Here is a 22,697-nt window from a genome sequence, read left to right on the forward strand (position 1 = left end):
AAAAGCGAGTTGTGACCAAGCCGTCTCCCTTACTTCTTAGGGCCACATTTGCTAAAGGTACACAAAAAAAGGACCACTGGGAGCTAAAAGAAGAGGCAGGTGTATTCCGTTTTTCCATCAGCATTTTTGGAAGGTGTTTTCTGATTTTTAGCAATTTATTTATTTATTAAAACATTTTACTGGACAAATTGTGAAGCTGCAGGCCTATAGAATTTAATCTGTGGGGCTGAAAGCTAATGGCCACATCCTCCGTATGTTGCAATTTTCCAGGGAAGATGGGATGCCAGGAGCGTGGCAACTCCCAGGATGTCTGTGCCGAACCCAACCGTGGTTTTGGTAGGCTTGGTCTGAATCCTTCTCTTTGTGCTTCTACCTGTTTAGCCAAGGCACGGTCTAATTTGCTGAAGAATTTCAAAAGGAATTTCAGACGTCCTCTGCAGGTAATCCGTTTTGGCATCATTTGTCTCAAACCTGGCAGGCTATTGTGTGGTGAAGTGTGGCAGAGGAAGAGAGAAAAGGGGTAACCCACTTCTTCTTGGCTTTGGCACGGGACAGCCCTCCAAGAAAGCCCGAAGATAGGAAGCCTAGTACTCTCTGGTTGTTTTATTTTCCATTCCCATAATCCACGACCATTGCCTGGGTTGACTGAAGCCTACAGGACATGTAGTCCAAAGGTGTTTGCACTCGGGTTAGTACCACACAGATGTTCCGAACGTGCGTCGGTTCTCTCCAGAGACAGCCTGCTCCCATGGATGCGGTGGTGATGCACCATCAAGTCATCTCCGACTTATGGCGACCCATGCGTAAAAGCCCCCCAAAATATCCCGGCCATGACGAATCCTGCTCAGCTCTTCCACGTTCAAGGCTGTAGCTTCCTTGAGGGAGTCAACCCCTCTCTGATGTGGTCGTCCTTCCCTTCTCCTGCCTTCTTGGCCTGACTTCATGGTCTTCTCCAGCGAGTCTTCTGGCCTTCTCCTGATGTGTCCAAAGTGCGACAGCTGCAGTTTTGCCATTTTTGCTCCGAGGGAAAGCTCTGGCTTGATTCCACGGAAAGACAAGGTCTTCTGCTCCAGATATTCCCCCGCTACACATGGGAGAGGTGAAGACAAGTTGCTCAGCTCTACTCTGTGTCTGAATGGTAGGCCACATGCCTGCGTGGCTGGGCCATGTGGAGATGTGGGGGGCTGTGGATGGGCAGGGCAGGAAGGCACTGCAGGGGAGTATCCGGCCAGCCACACATGGTCGTCCAGCTTGGAAAGGTGACCCTTTGGCACTCGGGCTTAGTTTGCATGGATTATGGGTCCTTTTGATCTAGCCACCCCTTTAATCTACACTGAAAGGACTGTGTGCATGTGAGTAATTGCATGTATTTGGCAGGACCGTTAACTGGAAAACTTAAATTACAAGGCTGAAATCACTGACATACATATTGTAATACATATGTATTATATCTTTTTTTTTTTTTTTTGACCAATCTATGCTTAGAAAACCTCCTCTCTCTCCCAACTGCCAGCTAGCAGTTTGCAGACCGCAGAGCCGAGCCTGGAATTTGTTCCCTCTGCTTTTCCACATTTGTCTCAGCATGTAAAAGTGTACAAATGAGTGTGTGTGTGTGGGGGGGAAATCCTAGTGAAAAAGATTTTATGAGCGCAGCCCTGCTATACAAACTTTGGCAAAACCCGGGAAGGCTGGACTAGAACTTAAACACCAGTGCTTAAGTCCAGCACTAAGCTGGGGCAGGTTGACTTGGACAAAATTCAAAATCTATAATCCCTGTAAAAGGGACCTCTATAATCTATAAAAGGGACCTCAGGAAAAAAATGGATGTACTGCAAGATGGTCTCTTCCAACTTCCGGAAGTAACTTCAAGGCTGGGCTGTTTTAAAGCCTGAACAGTTCTAAGCAAACACGCCCACCCCCAAACCTGACTCATTTAAAACTCAGACATTCTTCAGCTCATTAAAAACTCTATTTGGTATTTGCCACGTAATGGCGGGTGTATATTTCGGCCAAAATATAAAAAGAGATTTCATTGACATTTAAATATTTCAATATGAATGTCTCACAGAACAAAAAGAAAAGATCAAGTCTCTTTCCATCACAAATACTGCAGCATTAAAAGAAACACTTACCAAAAAAAAAAAAAAAAAAAAAAAAAACAAAAAAACCCAGCCCAATATGAGAGATATATGTCACTTTAGGTCACAAAAGCACAATATAAATACGGAATTGTGTGTGTGAACTCATTTTCCCTGTGGTAATAAAAATACATTCTTTACAATTAAAACTAGTGCAAGTCCTGCGCTGGCCCCTCCAGTCCTTCCCGTGGCTCGGCCGCCTCGCTTCAGGGGCACTCGTATTTGAAGATGACGCTGAAGAGCTTCCCGCCGAGGCGATCGGCCAGCCAAGCGTTCTTGATGACCGCGAGTTTGAGGCTCTCGCACTCGAGGGCTGCATAGTAGTTGGTGTGGATGGCCCGGCCCATTCCTTCGATGATGACCAGGTCCGTCTTCCTCTCCCGGACCAGGTTGGCCAAACCTTTGTCCAGCCGGCTGCAAGGAGAACGGAAGAGACGGCTCAGAAGAGTGAAAGGATGGGGGGGGGAGGGAGAGAGAGAGAGAGAGAGAGAGAGAGAGAGGGAAGGAAGGAAGGAAGGAAGAAAAGGAAGGAAGAAAAGAAGGAAGGAAGGAAGGAAGGAAGGAAGGAAGGAAGGAAGGAAGGAAGGAAGGAAGGAAGGAAGGAAAAGAAAGAAAAAGAAAGAAAGAAAGAAAGAAAGAAAGAAAGAAAGAAAGAAAGAAAGAAAGAAAGAAAGAAAGAAAGAAAGAAAGAAAAAGTCGAAGCAAAGCTATTGAGGACTCCGGATGCTTTGGGCTACAACACCTATCATCCCTGCCCACTGCTCCTGTCCAGCATTCTGGCCAGCCCCACAGCCACCAGGAGGTCGACCCTCCACCCGTTTTCCCCCACCTTCAACTAACTCTCCACGTTCCATGGTGCCGACCATCTTTGTTGCGCTAACATTCCTGAGAAGAAGATCTGGGCTTCTGCAAACCGAGCAGCCCCGCCACGCAGCCCTCCTTTCTCAGCGGCTCCACCCTGGCCAGCTTCTGCCGGCACACGTGCTCGGGGCAGTGGCGGATTCAGTCCCACGGTGAAAATGCCAGGTGCTCGTATGCCACACGGGCACCCTTGTCCTCCGGCCCAGTCTCCAAGGGGGCAAAAGCAGCGGCAACCACAGAAGCTCGAAACATGTCCTTTTGCAACCTCCATGGCCTCGAAGCGCACAGTTCACATTCCAGCGTCGCTTCTCGCAAAACCAAGGCAGCGTGCCCGGCCAGGAGCGACCTGGCGGAACTGGCTCTTGGCCCCAGCGACTGCGGCCCTCCAGCGGGGAAGCCTCCTCCCACCCCGCCCTGCCCAGACAGAGGTCCACGGCTGAGCCCCTCTTGCTTTTTCCATTACCCACACGTATTCTTTTGATGGTAATGGGAGACAGGCGGCCTTGCGGTCGTGCTGCCCCGCCCAGGAACTCTCTCCTCCGTGCTACGGCAGGCACCAACCCTGATGGCATTTCGGGGCCTTAAAACTGCATTTCTTCCACCAGAATTTGATGATTGGAAGGTCTGGCTTAGCAAGATGCTTCTCGTTGCTTTAATGGGCTTTGTACACTGCCCTGAAATTTGTGAATGAGCGTGAATTTGGTGCTCTTACTTAGTGCAGATCAATATTTTAAATACAACCACAACAGGACGGGAGCGGAATGGCTGGCAGGCTGCAGGGATTTATGCTGTGCTGCAAACAGATGCAGACTGTTAGCTCTTGAAGACAGACTACCTAGCCCCGACCTCTGTCCCATGGCAATTCAGAGCAGCTTTGCCAACGTTGGGAGAATTACATCTATCCCAACATGTGGAGCGAGATGGGAAGCAGCGGCCTTGGTTTAGTGCTCTTCAAAAACAAGCAAACAAACGGAGAATGCCAGAGGATGCAGCCAGATGGCCTATCTTCCAAAATAGAAGATGCACGAAGAACTCAATCTGCTTTCGCGGCAGGACTGGTGCTAGGATTTGGTTTCTATTTCGAGAGAGAACTTGCAAGTCATGCAAGGTATTCTGGGCCACACTGAAAGGGCCGATGGACTTCGAGGAAGAAAGCCACTGAGCTGAAGATGCTGGGTGCGTCCAGAAGCCCGACTCCTACACTGTGCTAGGATTCTCCGCCGCTGGTTTCTCATCTCCGTTTTAAGTTTCTCTTGTGACTCTGGAACTGGGCCTCATGTGTTGCTTCTGTGACAGTCAACCTTACTCTACATTGAACACTGCCATCATTTTCTTAGCCGGTTGCTCAATGAGCCAAGTGACTAGAATGAGCTCGTTCCTCAATCAGGAGGAGCTGATGTAACATAGGGATGTAGACATGAATCTGCTAAGAGGACCGATTGCAACGGGAACTCGCGGAAAGGGCAGTCTGTGTCACCCACTCATTTCCTCCCTCATTGTCCAGGAGTGAGCACAGAATCAGAAAGAGTTCCAGGTGTAGAATAGCTCCGGAAGGAACGGTGCCATTTCCCCTGGAATCACCCTATTTATAAACTCATAAACTCATTCTCCGGGGAACTCATTCTCCGGGAATGAATACATCAAAAGCACCCCATCACGGAAAGGGGGGGATTTGCAGGATTGGCAGAGCCCCAAGAATGACAGAAGCACAAAATTTCTTTAGGGAAAACACACGCACACATCATCATCATCTTGAGGACGGAAAAGAAGCTCTTTGCGATTATTTGTGCTTTTCTAAGAGCTTCGGCTGCCTTCGAAAGACGCACAAGCACAGCCCTGGGGCAGGAACAGTGGGAACAATAGAGAAACCCAGTGAATAAAAAACCTGGCACAGAGAAGCAAAGCCTTCTCGTCCACCCACCCAGTTACTCCTCATCTCAGCAGATGCGCTTGGAAAGGGCTTGTTTTTCAAGCAGGAGTAGTTGCTTTAAGTTATGGAGGTGGCCAGTCCGGCCCAAGCCATGCCCCTCGGAGGAATCTTCACGTGGCCTTTCCTGATTTCTAGGGGCAGAACATGTGGGGCAAGCCCTGCAGTTGGTTTCCAGTCCGAGATAATGGAAGAGATGCAGATAATGGGGGATTCAGCCAGCACAGACCAGGTCCAAGCCCATGGGATGCTCTGACCCCTTGGGAAGCTCTGGCATTGAGCGGCTGCTTGGAAGATGTGGAAGCTGAAGTCCTTCAGCCTCCTCCACAGTCTTTTTATTCATCCATCCTGCACCTGTCCTAAGGGTGACAGGGCAAACATTTGCAAGGAAAAGTTTTAAAATGTTTCTGATTAATCAAAACCCCCGAGTTGCTGTGCCTGGTATTTGGAGATATCACTGTTTCTTGCCTGGCAATGCTTCTCTGTTGTCAGTCATTTTTATAAAAATTGCCCGCAAAAAGGGGGGAGAAGAGCATTCTTTTTCAAATGCTAAAGGTTTCTGTCACACAGCTCCCTGCCATCTTCATCTGCAACCAGGCAGGCTTGATACAGGCAGAAAAAACAAGTATTTCAGCAAAGTTTACCCAGTTTTGCCAAGTTAAAAGTGTTGCTGGCAGTTCCCTTCAAAAGAATCAAATTGGAAAGTTGTGTTATCAATCTGAAATTTGGCATCGAAGTAGGCACAAACAGGAGCCCAAACTGACAGCTGTAATCCAAGCTGAACAATGGAAAAGTTAGAGGTATTTGTTGATTTCCAATGACAGTCAGTTGGCGGTGTGAAGACGTCAGTTTCTGAACTGAGATTTAGATTTGGACCAAAGTTGACTTAGGCTGGCTCCAATTCAGTCCAAACCTAAACAGGCTATTTTCCCAAATCGCCAAAGTGTGACTGGAACTGGAGCGCACGCTTTACGTACCCTAAGAAAAGCATTTGCTTACTGCCCCCTTCTGGACTCATAATCCATCGGAAACCTCCTTTGCACAGAACAAACTATAACAAAATGTAAACAGCACCTGAACTCAGTACCTGGTGTTTGGCACAGTCGGACCTTACCTGAGGTCTAAGCATGGAGAACTTGAACCTGTCTGTACCAAGAGCAACTTTTCTTCCTTCAAGGCAGCTCTAAAGGTTAAAAAATCCATAATTTTAAAGCTGTTATCAAAGTTAATGTGCCAGAAATGTATATGATGCAAATTTGTTCTTAAATGTCTCAGCTGAAGAGAACCAAAAGTTAGTTTTATTTGGCAAAGTCCATTTCACCTCCTACAACTCTCCACCCAGAACTTCATAGTTAATTATCATGTAATGCAAGTGAATGCTTTGCATCCCAACCATCCTGCCAGTTTTGGCAACCTAATAACTTTTTAAATCTTTCCTGGAGTTTTTCCCCTGGCAGTAATGCTTGGAAAGAGTCAATCTATCACCGACAGAAATATTGTGTAGACTAGGTCTTCTGATGACTAAACTGGCTCGATTAGTTGTTATGTTAAATTATTTTGGTAAACGGGCAAAGGGCGAAGTGAGTCATATAACCAACAATACTGTCGAGAGGACCAAATTCAACCGTGGTTGTTTTATGGCCATCCATCATCGTAGCAAATTTTGGTCAATCGATGAAAGCTTTGAGAAAAATGAAAGGCTTTACAAGGTATTGCCCTGCAGCTTAGCTCTGACCGCAATGCTTTTGGGATGTTGGTCTTGCCTCATGCTGTGATGAATGGCAACCTGAAGTTATGAACACCCTCCAAAGAGTCTTTCCCTTGTCAGTCCACCTCAGCTACTGGAAACGTCTTATTCGGCTGTACATACAATGTTATATTCTTATATAACGAATATGGATCCTACCAAGGTCACTCAAGGCATCTCATATTGAACTAACTGAGATATCCTCAAGCTGCAAAACATGAATTCTGATCCTTCAATAAACTGGCTCTTCAAACTTGGTAGCTAAATCTCAGCTCGTCATTCTGTTTATTCTCAATCCTCACCGTATGACCGGATCGGTGGCTGCGATCCGCTCTGCCACAAGTAGGGACTCGCTGTAGGTTACATCGTTCAGAGCCGGGCCGGAGTTGCAAGCCAATATAACCTGCAGGATGGAGAGAAGAAAGGGGTCTCTTTTGGGGGGCTGAAAGCCATTCTGGAAAAAAAATGAGAGATCTGTATCGACAGCCTAATGGGAATGCTTATCTGCTTTAAATTTTAATTAGGCTGTACTTCAATTCCAGTTCCACAAGCCACAGTTCATGATCCTATAAGCATTTGTTTGTCCTCATTTGCAAAAAGGAGAACAGCCTTTGGTGAACATATTCTAGCTATATTTACAGGGTCAACACCTAGATGAATCTTTTCATTTCATTTTGATGAATCTTTATTTATTTATTACAGAAATATACTGCCCCCATGGCCCAATGGGAATCTTGCCCCATTTCTTACTATGTTGAAAAAAAGTCTGTTGAGTCCCACTTTTGGCCTGGAATGCCCAAACATTTTACAGCTCCCAATGGCACAAAGAGATGGTACACCTGGTTAGTGACATTCTTACAACCCAAACACCCTGAAAATCTTCATCATACATCCCCAGATTTTACAAGCGGTTGCCAAAAACCTTTTGCTCCAGGCTGAGATCTGCAGGTTCATTCCTCTAAGAAGAATCTTGGCCACCTTTGTGACTGAGTGGCCAGCAAATATTCCAAGCGGGAAGAAGATATACTTTCTACACATTTCCTGGTAGAGCAAGCAGTAAAACAAGGCATGCGCTGTTGTTTCCACTTCTGAACCATGGGGCAAACACTTTCTAACATGGGTATCTCTCATAATGGTTTTCAATAACAGCCAAAGGAGGTGTTCTTTAGCTGAAAGAAAGCTCTCTCAGGAGCTTGAGTCACAAGAAATAGGCAGCTGGTGCTTCGACAGATCTGACATCACCTGCGGAAGTCACTGCTGGTACGCCTTTCTCTACTTCTGGCATGCTGCCTTCTCCTCCTCTTCCCCCTCCACCGCGGACCGTTTCCAGTTCAACATACGCACCCCGCCCCTCTTTCAGTCCATTTTCTGCTCGCCTGTCCCTTCCTGCCTATAAGCATTTGATACCTGATCTATTTTGCTGCCAGGGTAAGTCACGTGAACATATTTAATCCGACAAGGCGATCTTACGGCGTTGCAGTGGCTTACAGCTGCTGCAAATACTTTAACATTGTGTTCCACACAGTGAGCATCAAGTACAGCTTTTCAGATACCCACGAGTTTGATGTAGGATGAGTTTCTTCTACACCTTCTATATGGAACTAGGGCCACACTTGCCAGAATGCAGGTGCGTTGTGAGCCCAACTGCATACACCGTTATTGCTTTACCCCACAAAACGCTCTGCGGGGCCCATTCGACAGGGTTTGCGGGACTTTACCTTTGGACGCCACCCTAATTCAACTGACCTCGGTGCCTCTAGACAGCAGCTCTCTGACAAAGGGGAAGATGCCTAAAATGATGTCTATTCCACTGTTATCTGCAAAGATTAAGGCACATTGATGAGGTGGGCCCTGTAAGGGAAAAGGGGGAAGGATCAGAGATGAACCTGCAGGCATCGATGTCTTCAGTGCACTCATAGAGGTGGCCATCACCAACCCCCCCCCCCCCGCCTCCCCTGGCAAGTTGCTAGGCGTGCTTTGCTGCCCTCCGGCAACCAATTCGGCTTAAGGGAAGTGACATCTCTGGGAAGACACTGCCTGGAGTGGAGGGAGGTCCACGGGTCTCCCTGGATTCCAGAAAGAGTTCAGATGGGGCTCCATTATTTTGACAGCCCTGGTCATAACCTGGTGGCATCTTCCCCACTTCTTTTAATCCACTTTTAGTTGTGCCCATTTTTATCGGGTCGTTTTAAATATAGTAATGGGTGGATTCGGGAGTTTCTATGTTCAGTGGGAGGCGACTTGAGTCTTCTTTGGACTCAAGGTGAGCTTTGCTTCTGCGATTGAGGGAGCCGAGCTAAACGGCCTCAGCCAAGTCTTTCCCTGCCCCCTGAGCCACGTTTAGCCATGCAGTCTGTGAAACTCTCCCTACTGAAATCAGTTGGAAGCATCAGGTTTCCACTGGTTTCAGCAGGTGGACTATGGGTGGTGAAGATTTCCTCAGGGGTCTCAAAGTATTTGTGATGAGGATGTAGGACACGTGCCAAAGAATAGCAGGCGCTCATGAAAGACGTCCAGGAACCCACGATGGCATTCCTAGCAAGTGCTCGCCTACCACCTAGGAAAGCGGGGAGGAACTTGTGCCCCCGCTTCCAGATGCTGCAATTTGCAGGGAGAAAGGACTATGCTCCAAAAACATCTGGCGCTCTCCGCCTGGCCACAGGAGGGGTGAACTCCTGGCGCATGTGTCCCTGTGTGGTGGGAATTGGTGTCCCTGCTAAAGTTTGTGGTGCAGGCCGTTTGGCCGCCTGAATTGTGTCCCCGCTACATCCTCCAGGGGAAATGCTCAGAAGAAGTTTTGCTGCACTGTTTGGTCGCCCATTCCCAGTCTTTGTTGCCCCGCACTGCTGTGAGACGGGGCCAACCCCAAGAGCTTAGGTGCTTCTATTCATTCTAGATGACCATTTTGCTCAACTTTCTTGCTTTCTTGCTGTCTCTCTCTCTCTCTCTCTCTCTCTCTCTCTCTCTCTCTCTCTCTCTATGCTTCCTGCTCTCTTTCGCTTCATATCAAATTGTCCTGTCTGTCTTTCTTGGTTGTGTTTCTCATTAGCTCTTGGGCAAAGTTGTGGGCTACACAGGGTGAGGCATGGTTGCCACTGCGTCCATTTGCCAAAGGCTAATGGTTTTCCCAGTTGCAATGTATGGCTGTGAAAGCTGGACCATAAGGAAGGCTGAGCGCCGAAGAACTGAGGCCTTTGAATTGTGGTGCTGGAGGAGACTCCTGCAAGTCCCTTGGACCACAAGGCGATCAAACCAGTCAGTCCTAGAGGAGATCAACCCTGACTGCTCTTTACAAGGCCAGATCCTGAAGATGAAACTCAAGTACTTTGGCCACCTAAGGAGAAGAAAAGACTCCCTGGAGAAGAGCCTGATGCTGGGAATGATTGAGGGCTAAAGAAGAAGGGGACGGCAGAGGATGAGGTGGCTAGATGGAGTCACTGAAGCAGTTGGTGTGAGCTTAAGTGGACTCCGGGTGATGGTGGAGGACAGGAAGGCCTGGAGGAATGTTGTCCATGGGGTCGCGATGGGTCGGACGCGACTTTGTGACTAACAACAACAAACAACGATGTCACCATATGCAAGGCCAAATTTAGTAAGTCACAGTGCAAAGTTAAGTCTGAATTAATGCATAGAGCAAAATCTAAAGTATGACTAGCCGCACACCAAGCCCAAAGCCAGTTTGGGTCTACTTCTTAATATACTTGGACCCAACACCAACTTTAAAAACTTACCTAGAAGGAATACTGATAGAAAAAATCTCGGCATGGAAGTACAAAAAGCAGAGATTCTGCCAAAGGCAGATAGTAGGTTATGACCTGGTTCACAGACAGTGAAGCCCATGGGTTATCAGGGTCCTGTGAGAGTAGGTACGGATGCCATCTCCCACCCACTCCCTGTTTGCATCTAGTTTAGGCAACAACTCAGGAATGCTCTGTTCCTGGCTTGTTTCTCATGCTGTGAAAGCCTGAAAATCTGGCTGAGTTTTAACCATTGTTTGTTGTTGGGTTTGACGCATAGGACACAAGATGACACGTTTGAGGACTTCCTTGGCCCGATTTGGTTGACATACCTTGAGCCGTTCCAACCACTCGTTGTAGGAATCTTCAAGCCAGGGGCGTTCTGTGCAAAGGCATAAAAACGACACACGATCAACTCTGGAGTTTCTTCAGCTTGAAAAATAAGCATACTTAAAGCCGCTTCCCCTCCAGGTTGCTCTGGGAGAGTGCCTGGAAACTCCACAGCCAAAGGGGAACACGCACTGGCCTCCATCTCCGGTCTAAGGGCCACCAAAATTCACGCTCTCTGTCTAACAGGAATCATGCCAAAGAGAAGAGGCCTCAGCCATTACCTTGCAACTTCTCCTTGGCTTCTTCAAATCCAAACTGTGGCTCTGTTTCGAGGACACTGGAATCGGGCGCAAGGAACAGGAAAAAGGGGAGAAGAACATGGTGAGAGACTCTACAGAACTGCTATCTCGACAGCAGGCTCCAAGAGGAAACAGCAGAAGTATCGTATTCAGTATTCCAGGCAAAAGGCACTCATGTTTCGAGAAGGAAATGGTGGACAGGCATAAGAAATCACTCTGCGGACACAATCCGGGGGTGCAGCTAGCCCACTCTCAAATAGCAGATGCTCTCCAGGGTCTCTGGCAGGGATCTTAGCAGCCTGATCCCTTCAGCAGGCAATGCCAGGGGCTGAATCCAAGCCCTTCCGCACGCAGTGATGGACCCTCCCTTGCTTAGCGGTTAAGTGGACTCGCATCACACACAAATGCGATTGCACAAGAAGCCCGGAATGACAACTTTGACCCCCCACTTGTTGCTGCTCACAGTGGGGGTGAGAGAAAAATTGCAGCTTTGGGGAAAGGCCCTGAGGCGCAGGGGGAAAGATTTGACTTTGCACTAGAGCAGGCAGAAAGCCCAGGGAAGCATTGTACAGCTGGACCTGCCTAAAAGTTTTGGACTGTTCAGGGTGATGGGGATTGTATTCCAAGGCAGCTGGAAGGATTGTGCCCCTGAGCCTGCCAATTACCTGTTCTTGGTATCGAAAACACACAGACTTAACTAGAAGCACCATTTTTCCAGAAGTTTGAGAAGAAGCATGGCTGGATCACTTTGGCCACCTAATGAGAAGGAAGGACTCCCTGGAGAAGAGCCAGGGATGGCAAAAGGAGAAAGGGATGGAAGAGGTTGAGGTGGCTGCATTGGGGCAGAGGGTGTGGGCTTGCGGGGACTCTGAGGGATGGTGGAGGACAGGAAGGCCTGGGGGAGTGTTGTCCATGGGGTCATATTGGGCTTAAACTGAAAGTATGCAGCCCAGGATTGGGTTCTAGGCAATGGAGCAAATGGAGCAAAATGGGCCTTCAGGGACCCCATTGCCAATGAGTACATTTACAGTCTTTGTGAGGGTCGTACAAAATTAAAAAGGAACCCGTCTGCCCCATTTACTCAAGGATGGTGGATTTGCGACCATGCAACCCCACAGCCAGAACATTTGCCTTCAGCGACGCGTGAGCCATTTGTGCACTAGCGATGGGAAAATATACGGGGTGTTTAAAGTCTTAAAACAGAATTGCAAAGAGTTGAGACACCTACTCTGAGACCGCTTTTGCGCCCCAGTCAAAGACGTTCCCGGCAAGAAGTCCCTTCACGAGGGCAAACTGCCTCTCCTCCCAGCCCAACGCTTCCAAAGACTCGATTACACTCTGATAACATTTCAACGCTATGCCATTCTCCTTCTGTTTCACCTGGGAGAAAGACACAAGACCGTGTTCAGGGAGCAAGAGGGGAAATCCGCTTCTTTTATCAACACCCTCATTAGCAAGACCACATCTCTAAGCTCTGTCCTTTAGGTTGCCGGCGTCCAATGGGCTAATTAATCATGGCTGAGGCTAGTAGGAGAACGTGGCAGATGCTTCTCTCCGGATGATTTCTTTTAATTGCTACCAAGGCTGAGAGGGCTACAGACTAAGTGCTGGGTCGGAAGCATCTGGGCCAAGTTCCACGGAAAGCAGGATGCTGGCCAGATCCCAGCTGTAGGAACACAGCCAGGGTAGACCCTGATAAAATTCCTCACAGTTTCAGATATGTTCCACATCTTTCAAGGTTTGAAGGTGGCAGATGGCCGAATGGTACAGAATTTGTGGTTGTATTTGAGATTTTATCAGCATCCATACAGATAGAATCTGCCTGCCCATATAGTTTGCTCAACATGTAAGAAGCCCGTCAGCTTTAAGTTGAACAGGAATATTAAGTTTCCAGCGATTAATACTCCAAGGTTAAGCTGCCCCCGTTTAGTTCTGACAACAATTTAAGAAGAGCCTGGTCAAAATCTAAAGAACCATGTGCACAGCTCCCCATGTGGAAAACAGTTTGTATTTTAAAACCGCTTCTGCCCCCATGCCCCCGAAGTCAAATTTGCGGAGGTTTGCTGTTCAAATAAAGTTGAACTGGGAATAGCCAATGCTTAACCTTTTAGGATAGTTGGATCACAGCCATCAATTTGAGCAGATCCATTAAAAAGAAAAGTCTAGAGATGGAGAGATGCCATGAAACCAAGAAAGGTATTTTTCCCTTTAACATGCAGTGAAAACATTTGAACCTGTTTTGATGTCTGGCTTATGATACTGATAAAGTTCAGTATTAAACAGGATTCTCGTTCAGAGGAAAAAATACAACATTGTCGGGAAACAGAACACAAATGACACAAGCTAGCAGAGGGGTTCGGACTTGCGTAAACACTTCCCAATATGCAATCAACCCAGCAGAAATGGAGTCTTCATGCATCTAACTCTGTGTATATTAACTCCACTTTCCTGGACTTTCCATTGCCTCCTATACTGGTGGGAAGCTATTCTGGGAAGTAACCCGACACGGTGTGTCTTGTGTGTATAATAATATATACATTATTATTCTTGAATACAAGAAGGTTTCAAAATGAATATACTGGAGTACAGTGGGAAAGTGGAGGAGGGTGAGCTTACCTTGGAATATGGATCTGGAAAATTGAACTCATTCAAACAGTGCTCTCGTGTATCCAGCAAGCTCCTAACTGTTAAGGTGCCATAGGCACTGGAAAAGAACGAGGGAAGCGCATAAATCAGACACGTCAAGGGAAAACAGCAGCAGCGGTCGGTTACCTAGCCCAACCCTAGTCCTGCGACAATTAACTGCAACCCTTGCTATGCTACACAACGGTTGTCTCTTGCTTCATAGCCACCAGCACAATCTTGATTTATTTATAAAATGCACCAATGAACCTGTAACAGAAGCTCAGATATGATGCACAAGTCAAGAGAAAGACACATTCTTCCTAAATGAAGCAGTGCTTCCAGACATTAACAATCTTTAAAAGATTCCTTTAAAATGTACTTCCAAAACTGTGTGTGAGAGAGGTGTGCAAAATACTGAGAATACAAAAACGCACACGCACCCATTTTATCTTATTTCTATCATCAGCTATTTTGTTTGACGTCCTTGCAAGGGACCATTCTGGATCGCTTCTGGGGTGCCTGGAAGCCACGGGTGCTAGGGGCTAAACAGGAACTTTCTGACCAACTTGCTATCTTCCAGAATGTCAGAGTGAAAGGGAGCAGAATTTACAACCGTGCAAAGCATACTGCTGGTTTTTGATGAAAAGGCAAGACCTGCAGCACTCTTGGGTTGCAATCCACAAAACCGGCCCCATGGGCAGATTCACTCTAGATCTGACGGTGGTCGGACGCTCACACGTGCAAGAAGCTTTTATAGTGCACTTAGCCTTCACAGAAGGTCCTCAGCTCCAGCTAAGCTCTCCACAATCGCCCTCCCCGACTTACAAAGGCTGCTGCCTGAGCGTCTGAAGTTTATCCCAGTATTTCTGCCGGAACTTCTCTGCTCGCTCAGCTGCATCGACAGAGTCGGGCTGGCTGGCCGCAGCACGCTTCGCGACCTGGCGTGGGATCAAGGGAACAGAGCATCAGCGGGGACTACCTGATTCACCCTTCCAGCGCTGTGCGGCTTCCTTATGAGCAGAAATAAAAACACGAGGAGCCGAGAATGCAAGCGCGGCTCCTTACTGGTGGCAAATGGGTCAGGCAAGGATGCTTCCTCTGTTTGAATGGCCTCAAAATAAGGCATGCCCAAGAGCCAAGATGCTGGGAACAGATCCATGAGAATTTTAAAACCTTCCTTGTTTTCTGCTCCAAGGGTCCATATGACACATCTGTGAGTGAAATATTATTTCTCTCTCTCTCTCTCTGCACTGTTTGGAGAAGGAAAAAAACAGGGAGAGGCAATGCACGCCAGTGATGGTACACGTGCTTTGCTTTCAAGAATCTACATTTTGGACCTGGCATCTAAGCTTCCTGATTAGATTTCTGCAACGTGCTCTACGTGGGGCAACCCTTGAAGACGGTCCGGATACTTCAATTGGTGCAGAATAGAGCTGCCAGGCTGCTGACTGGGCATTGTTCTCGTATAACCCCAGTTCTCCGTCAGCTCCACTGGCTCCCGACTGAAGTCCGGGCCCAATTCAAGGTGTTGGTTATGACCTATAAAGCCCTAAACAGCTTGGGACCTGGTTACCTGAAGGAGCGCTTACGTCCGTATATGCCCTCCCGCCCCTTGAGATCGGCAACTGATGCCCTTCTCCAGGAACCCTCCATGAAGGAAATTAGGAGGGTGAGTACTCGGAGGAGGACTTTCTCTGCGGTGGCGCCCCACCTATGGAATGTGCTCCCTAGAGAGGTCCGCCTGGCGCCGTCGTTATTTGTTTTTCGGCGCCAGGCTAAGACCTTTTTATTTAAAACTTATTTTAATTGCTAAATTATTGTATTAATTAGGATTTTAAAATTTTTAGCCGAGAATGCACCGGGGGTCTTTAAATGTTGTTGTTTTTTTTCTTTTAAATTGTTATTATTATTTATGTATGTTTTTATGTATTCTTTGTGAGCTGCTCTGAGGCTTTGTTGCGATGGGGGCAGCATAGAAATGTTTTAAATAAATAAATAAATCTGCAAGTAGGGGGAGGAAAGAATTATGTCTGGAAACCCAGAGCATTGTTGCCAGTTCAGGTGGGTAACACTGAAAGAAACAAGGCAGTATCACTCAAGGAGATCTCCTGCTGGATGTCTTTCTTCCCGAGCATCTTGTCCCCCAGAGTGGACAACCTGGCCCCTTCCGAAACCTGTACGTCTTCCGCAAGCTGAAGCGTGAAGGAGCATCCAGAAGGGGAGGCTTGCTGCTGTGAACTCCACAAGTTAGGCAGGGAGGCCTTGGTCCCTTCAGAACAAAAACGAGGACGGCCAACTGGCTGCCTTTCCCCCACGACCCTTCAGAGGAAGTTCTTACCCCATCCAAGGCCTCCTCGAAGCACGAAAGCCAGTACTTCCTGGCCATGGCGTCGTCAGTGAGGTCAACGGTGTCCGGGATGTAAGTGGATGGATCCTTCAGCAAAGGAAGGTTCACGAGGGTTCGCTCCAGCCGATCCATTTCCAACAGGTCAAACTGGGAAGGGAGGGGACGATGGTGAGAAATGCAGGAGGAACAGACCAGAGGGGGGACTTGTGTGGTCATGTGTGCTTGGCCCTGGGACAACTTGGGAAGGGAGCTGTGCGTTAGACACACTTGCAGATCCTAACACAGATCCATGTACCTCAGATTCCAATAAACGTGAGCAAACATATTTAAGTGTTGCAAAAAGCCAGCTACTAATAAGACCAGCGGTATGGTCTACAGCGGTTTTCTCCAGTCTGATGCCTCCAAATATTTTGGACTACAGCTCCCCTAAGCTCTGAGAACTGCTTATGCTAAGGTTGATGGGAGTTGTAATCCAACTCACCTGGAGAGCACCTGGCTGGAGAAGGCTGTTCTGCACAGGCTAGGGGCTGCTCTCCAGAGTTTCAGAATGGGGCCTTTCCCAGAGTGTGAACCCAGGAAACCATGCGTGAAAAGTCTGTGCTCTGCCACAGAGGAGCAGCGCCGAGGGGCGGCTTTTGCCAGGGCTCACTGCAGACCAACCGACCCAGAGGGAGCTTTCGAACAGGAGGGGTTCCCTCGACAGCGAGGCGGCCAGCAAGCTGCTACAGCTTGCTTACCACCCCTGTGCAAGCCAGGCATGCTGGATTGTTTATCGGATTCCCTTCTCCGGGCAGGGCTTGTTGCGACACGGCTACCTGGTGGGCTGCGAGCTGCTCCATCTGCCCACCCTCACCAAGTTTGCGTGTCGCAACAATCCACACCCAGGGAGGATAAAGACGTGCGAACAGACCTGTTGCGTCAGACCGCCAGGCCATCGAGTCCCAGCATTCTGCTCACAGGCTGGCCAGCCACTGCCTGTGGATTGCAGGGGCCCAGAAGCACCCTCTCATCCATGCTCCCCAGCCACTGGGTAAATAGGAACAGAAGCTGGAATAAGCAGGGGTGCTTTGGAAGCCACCGGGGGCTTGTTGACTGCCCTCGTCTCATGAGAACTGGCTGACTGCATTGCTTCCCTCTGAACCCAAAGCTTCCCAGCAGGTGCCTGATCACCCGAAAGGTCCAAGACAAGCAACGAGGCGTCAAAGAGGGTCGATGCAGATCGAGAGCCGGGCCTAAGGCTCTGGCAGGGAGAGGCATTTTACACAACAGGTGTTAAACTGCTGTCTACACACACTCACACAGGGGTAGTGTGCAAATCTGGGGGGGGGGTGCTCATGGGTGGGGAGGTGACCACAACTGGGGTGGCAACCTCGGGTGGGAGGGTCACGGAGGCCCTCTGGCCTGCTCCAGGGACCGCACCTCCCTCCCTCTTCAGCCACAAGTCTCGGCCACGCAGCTGCAATCACAGCAGCTCTATCTGGAAAACAGTGGCTAGTCGTCTACTCGCCGTCTTTCTGGACAGGACTGAGCTTCGCCAGGCGCCAGACGGCTGTGGGAGTGCACACTTCCACAGAACAACAGGGCAGGCAGTTCGTGTGCCCTTCGTGTCTCTCCAGAAACAATGCTTTGCCAGAAACCGGGCCTGCAGGGAATGTCTGCCTCATTTCCTGCCAGGGACGGCCTACACGGCCCCTTCCAACTGTGCGATTCCAAGATTTGCGAGCAGGAAACCAGGGCAGAGGTGGCAGAACGACTCTGCTGGGAAACCAGCACGTGCTCCCTGATCATCTCGCTCCCGGAACGGTCGAGGCGAATCCGACCGCACCACTGCAGTGCGGGCTCTGCGGGCAGCCATGGGGTGCAAAACGCCTTCTGGGGTACACGTGCAGCCCGTGGCCACGTGCGGCTCACAGAGGACCGAGAGCCGGAAAGCCCAGGCTCCGCACAGGAGCCACTCCCTTTGCCAGGGAAGCGTTGCCTGAAGCGAGGCCAGCTTGTGAACCTCGTCCTGCAAAGGACACCGCGTCTGGGACTGCAAACAGGGGGGGCTCCGTGTGCAGGCCAGTGGGTCCGGAACGAAGCAGCCCCACCCGGGGGAGACTCACCGTGCCACTCCGCTCCCGCTGCATGGGGCAGATGTCAGGCGAGGTGCTCATCAGCCCCGAACTGCCGGCATAGTTCTCTCCCCAGCTGTATAGGTTTGGATCTAGGGAGAGAGCAGAAGAGGCGTCACGTGAAAGCAGGAATATATACAGGAAGGGATCTGAGGTTCATATGCCAGGCACATGTGAAAGGGGGAAAGCCAGACGTTTCAGAGTTAAGAACTGGCTCAGCCACAGCTTGTCGACATGGGACAGCTGCAATCTTCCGTCGACCAGGGCAAGCGAAACAGACACCCGCGCCAAGCGTAGTCAAAGGTGCAGAAGATCGGCGCTGGCTTCCATGCGGGCGAGGTGGGATCGCTTCTGGAGGCTCCGGTTGGCTGCCTGGTCCTCCGGGATGCTAAATATTGTTGCTTCACGCTTATGCAACTGTTTGAGGGGTTGTGCAGCGAGCCATCACGAGGACAGTTAATCCGATGGGGGTGGAGAGGGGAGAGAAGGGGAATCCCAGCAGCCACTCTCCAGAAGAAGGGACAGGCGTGGATCACACGTCCCTTCTGTGTGTGGGGCTTGCAGGGAAGGAGAGGCTTCTCATGGGGAGACGGACAAGAAGGCATGTCTGTGCTCCGTGGGCAGACTCCCCTGCTCACAGCTGGGCCTGGCTAAGGAAGAGCTCCCTGTGGGAGGCCCAGCTTCTCCCCTGCCTCTTGCTGTGCAGGGGTGAGAGCAGAGGCCTGTGGCACAAACACATCAGCTGAAGAGCTGACCGAATCTTTTTGCCCTGAGATCCAACCATGTCAGGGTACATGAGAGCAGGTAGCTTAACTCTTCTGATGCCTGCACGTTTCGGAACACGGTAGTTACAGGACGCAGGGACGGCCGCACTTACTGTCTTGTTCAGCGCCTTTCAGAAATGCCCCGATGGCCCCCAGGTAGCCTTCGTGTCTCAGGAACAAGGCCTGGACTTCCCCCTGCCACAGTATGAAACAATAGAGGTGTTTGGATGGCCCCTGAGGGCTAACACCTCTTCCCGCATGACTAGATTTACAATTCTAAAGGGCGAGCAAAGAAAACATTTGTAATTCTGGCATCCCATGGAAATTCCCTGAGATGAACTCAGTGTAGCTGCAAGCACAGGTGCCGGAAATGGGCTTTCAGTAGCTCAGGCTTACTTCCAGTGCAAAAGCAGAAAACATCTGTTGTAGAGCCAGTGAAAAAGACCCCGGTTCCCCCCCCCCCACAATCCTGGATGAGTCATTTTTGCCTGGGAAGGGCAAATATTTCCCCACTACTGCATTTTGCCCTCTCTGGGTTCCAGCACCACAGAAAGATCCAGCCACAGTATTAATCCCGTTCAGCTGAACTCTTCCTTCAACAGATTGGAGAGTTACACAAGCGGAGCACAAATATTGGGAGGGCATAAATGGATGGCTGCACGCTGGCTTAAGCATCCCCTTGACTTGGGAACTCTTAGGACAAGAGTCGGAGATCCCGAGACTTGGGGGACTTGGAAGTCCAGCAGCGATTCCATTTAGTCACAGGGTTATCCAATTCGGGTCATGTTGCATGACTGCTTGCCACAGCGTGTTTTTTTAAAATGCTCTCTTCACCAAGGATGGGAAACCCTTTTTCTATCAGCAGGAGCTGCATGAGGGGCAGTGGCTCAGCTCCCCCCCTCCCCGCCTTTGCCTTGCTCTTCTGCCATTCCCTTCCCTCCCTCGGTACTTCTTCCCACCCAGCCAGCTGATGGGAATTGCTCTGCCCTCGGACAGCCAACATCTACCAGCCTGGCTCCAATCTGCATCATGAATTTATGTGAGAGGACCAGATGAAAGCTCCGCCGAGTTTGAAAGGAGGTGTTACTGAAGTCATGTGAAAAGCTCTGGATCTATCAGGATCCCCTGCCTGGGATCACATATCCTCTCAGTTAAGCCCCTGGATGCTCAAGCTGTCTCTTCATCCCTGCATTCTTTCACCCACTCTAAGATTCTTAAAATACTCAAGTTTTTACTACCTTGGAGAAGAAGTTAATACTGTAAGTGATTGTGCGCATGGTAACAGGATGTCCTCGAATGAAGAAACCCCCAAAATATATTTTGTTCAGGTTGTGGAGTTTGGCATAGAGACAAGCCAGCTGCCCTATGTCATTGCTGATCATGTGCAACAAGCTTTTTGTCATGTCTTCTTTGGAAAATTCTAGAAAACAAAGAGAGGGGGAGGAGGCAGAGTGATGAGAGGGACAGAGAGAGCTATCGGGCTGCCTGTGAATGAAAAAAGCCTGGCCTAAACCCAAAGAGGACTGAGAGCTTTTGCTGGAATAGATTCAGGCTGACTCCACCAGCAATGCTGGGGCCAGCTTTGGTTATGGCTATTCACCCCACATCCAGAACCACCCCGAGGGCTACCTATTGGTGAGGGTGTTCAAGGATCGGCTGGACATGCACATGGCGGCCATGTCGTGAGCGGAGCCGGCTGGAGCCGGGGGTCAGACTAGATGGCCCGGGAGACCCCTTCTGACTCGCTCTGTTTCTATGTTTCCACTCTTGTGTGAAGCAAGACAGCCAAAACACACACTAGGAAAACCAGGCGGTACCTTTATCTGCCGTTGCTGATTTCCCAAAACTGCTGGCTATCAGGTTGCCACTTAGACCAAGAGTCTGGTAGGCCCCACCGTACACGTCTTTCACCAGCATGTCCACGTTCGTGTGTTGTCCTTTCGAGGCAAGCTGCAGCAACTCGTCAAATTTCTAGAACAAAAGCAGAACAACCCCCACCCCACCCACAAGAGGATGTGTCACACGCGCACCTCTTGACAGAGTGGGCATTCGTACCAGCACCTGTTGTTTTGCACTTCCTGCTGGCCTGGATTGACCCCAGAGAGGCCCGCCTGTGTCTGGACTGTAGCATGCTGGGTGAGCGCTCACACGGCTGAACGAGTTTCCATCCAGAATTAAAGCAAAGCTGTTTTATGGTAGAAAGCTGGCATGTCGGAGGGAACAGCAGAATAGAAGCAGCCCATTGCTCTGACTTTCAATTAATTTGCAACATATATAATTTCAGTAGGGTTACTTCAGTACGGCCCACCCCCTCAGAAGGTCTGGTTTGGTGCTTTAATGTCCAACAAAATACCTTTTTAAAAAATTTACCAGGCCTTTTAGTTTTACTCTCTGTATTTTGCCGCAATTTTAGCAATGGTAGTTCTGTGAGAAATGATCCCTTTCACTGAACTGGACTCTTGACTGCAATGTTTAATATCCAAATCTTTGCTTTTAAAATAGCCATCTTATCTCTGTTCTAAGGAAATAATAACAGGATGATTTTTCTTTTAGAATTTGGCTTTGCTTTGCACATCTTCCAGAGAAATGTTGCTATCAGACAGCTAGCTGACTAACAGAATCTATTTTTATATTATATACTCAACCTACCATGGGGGACCTCCACCTGAAAGTAACACAGACCCAATCCAAACAGACCACTTCCAATGAAAACTTGGCCTTTGGCCAGGAAATAAAGCAGCAAACAGAGAGTTTTATTTTGGGAGGGGTGTCATTCTGCTTCTCCTCTAAGTTACAGCAATGACTAGCAACATGCCCACGACACAGAAAACTGTACTTGTGAGTATTACCTTTGTTTTGGTAAGCAACGCTCCAAGACCCCAGAAAGTTCCGCCTCCAATCGAACTTCCGCCAATCCACTCAAACTTATCTTCCGTTTCCACCTATCCAATGCAAGGATCAAGTTATCATGCACAGGTAACTGCTGAGATATTTACACAAGCATATCCTTATTTCCATATATGTGTATTTGGCCTTATTCTTTTTCTGCTATGTACCAGAGAGGGTGGGTCATGGACAGACATCAGAAAAACACTCAGCTGTTTTTAAGGGGAATGCTAAGTTTTCTTCCTGAAATTGTACTTTTTCTGTATTACAAGGATTCCGGGCAGGCCAAGTGTAAACGTGTTTGGTTTCAAATTCCTGTTGCCTGGGGAAAGAAGCACACACTGACAAGTCATCAGATGAAGGGCTACCGGAAAGTAGCACCTTCAGCATCTCAGGAAGATCATGGACACGAAAGACCAACCTGACACATCTGTCAGCCAGATAAGAAGTTTTCTGACTCCCTATCCCATCAGCGAAAGCACAACCCCAGCTGCCAGTTACACCGATGCTGCAGAAACCAAGAAAATCATGGTCTGGCCTCATGCATCAGCCTGAGAATTAAGGGCTGCTGGAGTGCGTGAAATGGGGCGGGTAAGAATTTTGGGGGGCTGTGTTGTGTATTATTACAACACAACTTTCAGAATCTGATCGTTAAAAGGTGGGGACCAGATCTCCAAAATAAATTAAATGAGCAGAATAGACATTCAGGAAGCGGGGAAATCTAGGTTTGGTTTTACATTTGCTTTCCTGATTCCTGCAGTGGCATCCTCATAGATTCTTCACAACATCTATATTTATGTTGTGAAGCAACAGGAAGAGCTTTAATTTAAGAGAGGGGCAGCAGAGATGGAAGGAAGCAAAGTCTCATCTTTTATACTGCACGTGTCATTTGGGTGGACATCCATTTGCCAGGGTCAAATCA

At 48.9% G+C, this 22,697-nt stretch overlaps 1 protein-coding gene across 2 annotated transcripts in view; it reads right to left on the reverse strand.

The window, feature by feature from the left end:
- Positions 1 to 1,950: 1,950 nt before the first annotated feature.
- Positions 1,951 to 22,697, reverse strand: part of PANK4 (pantothenate kinase 4 (inactive)) — a 29,764-nt gene continuing 9,017 nt past the window's right edge. Inside the window, exons 5-19 of one of the 2 annotated variants that reach the window (XM_044445416.1) lie at positions 21,739 to 21,831; positions 20,707 to 20,860; positions 20,128 to 20,309; positions 19,003 to 19,084; positions 18,117 to 18,217; positions 16,003 to 16,158; positions 14,490 to 14,602; positions 13,656 to 13,743; positions 12,268 to 12,419; positions 11,022 to 11,077; positions 10,743 to 10,792; positions 8,420 to 8,524; positions 6,976 to 7,076; positions 6,041 to 6,109; positions 1,951 to 2,552 (exon numbers count right to left, since the gene is read on the reverse strand). In XM_044445416.1, coding sequence (XP_044301351.1) covers positions 2,345 to 2,552; positions 6,041 to 6,109; positions 6,976 to 7,076; positions 8,420 to 8,524; positions 10,743 to 10,792; positions 11,022 to 11,077; positions 12,268 to 12,419; positions 13,656 to 13,743; positions 14,490 to 14,602; positions 16,003 to 16,158; positions 18,117 to 18,217; positions 19,003 to 19,084; positions 20,128 to 20,309; positions 20,707 to 20,860; positions 21,739 to 21,831 — 1,710 coding nt within the window. In that variant the 3' untranslated portion in view covers positions 1,951 to 2,344. The remainder of the gene's footprint in view (positions 2,553 to 6,040; positions 6,110 to 6,975; positions 7,077 to 8,419; positions 8,525 to 10,742; positions 10,793 to 11,021; positions 11,078 to 12,267; positions 12,420 to 13,655; positions 13,744 to 14,489; positions 14,603 to 16,002; positions 16,159 to 18,116; positions 18,218 to 19,002; positions 19,085 to 20,127; positions 20,310 to 20,706; positions 20,861 to 21,738; positions 21,832 to 22,697) is intronic. The other variant, XM_044445417.1, reaches the window with a different exon arrangement.

Source organism: Varanus komodoensis, unplaced genomic scaffold (assembly GCF_004798865.1).
Source record: "Varanus komodoensis strain SLA01 unplaced genomic scaffold, ASM479886v1 scaffold48, whole genome shotgun sequence".
Lineage (NCBI taxonomy): Eukaryota > Metazoa > Chordata > Lepidosauria > Squamata > Varanidae > Varanus > Varanus komodoensis.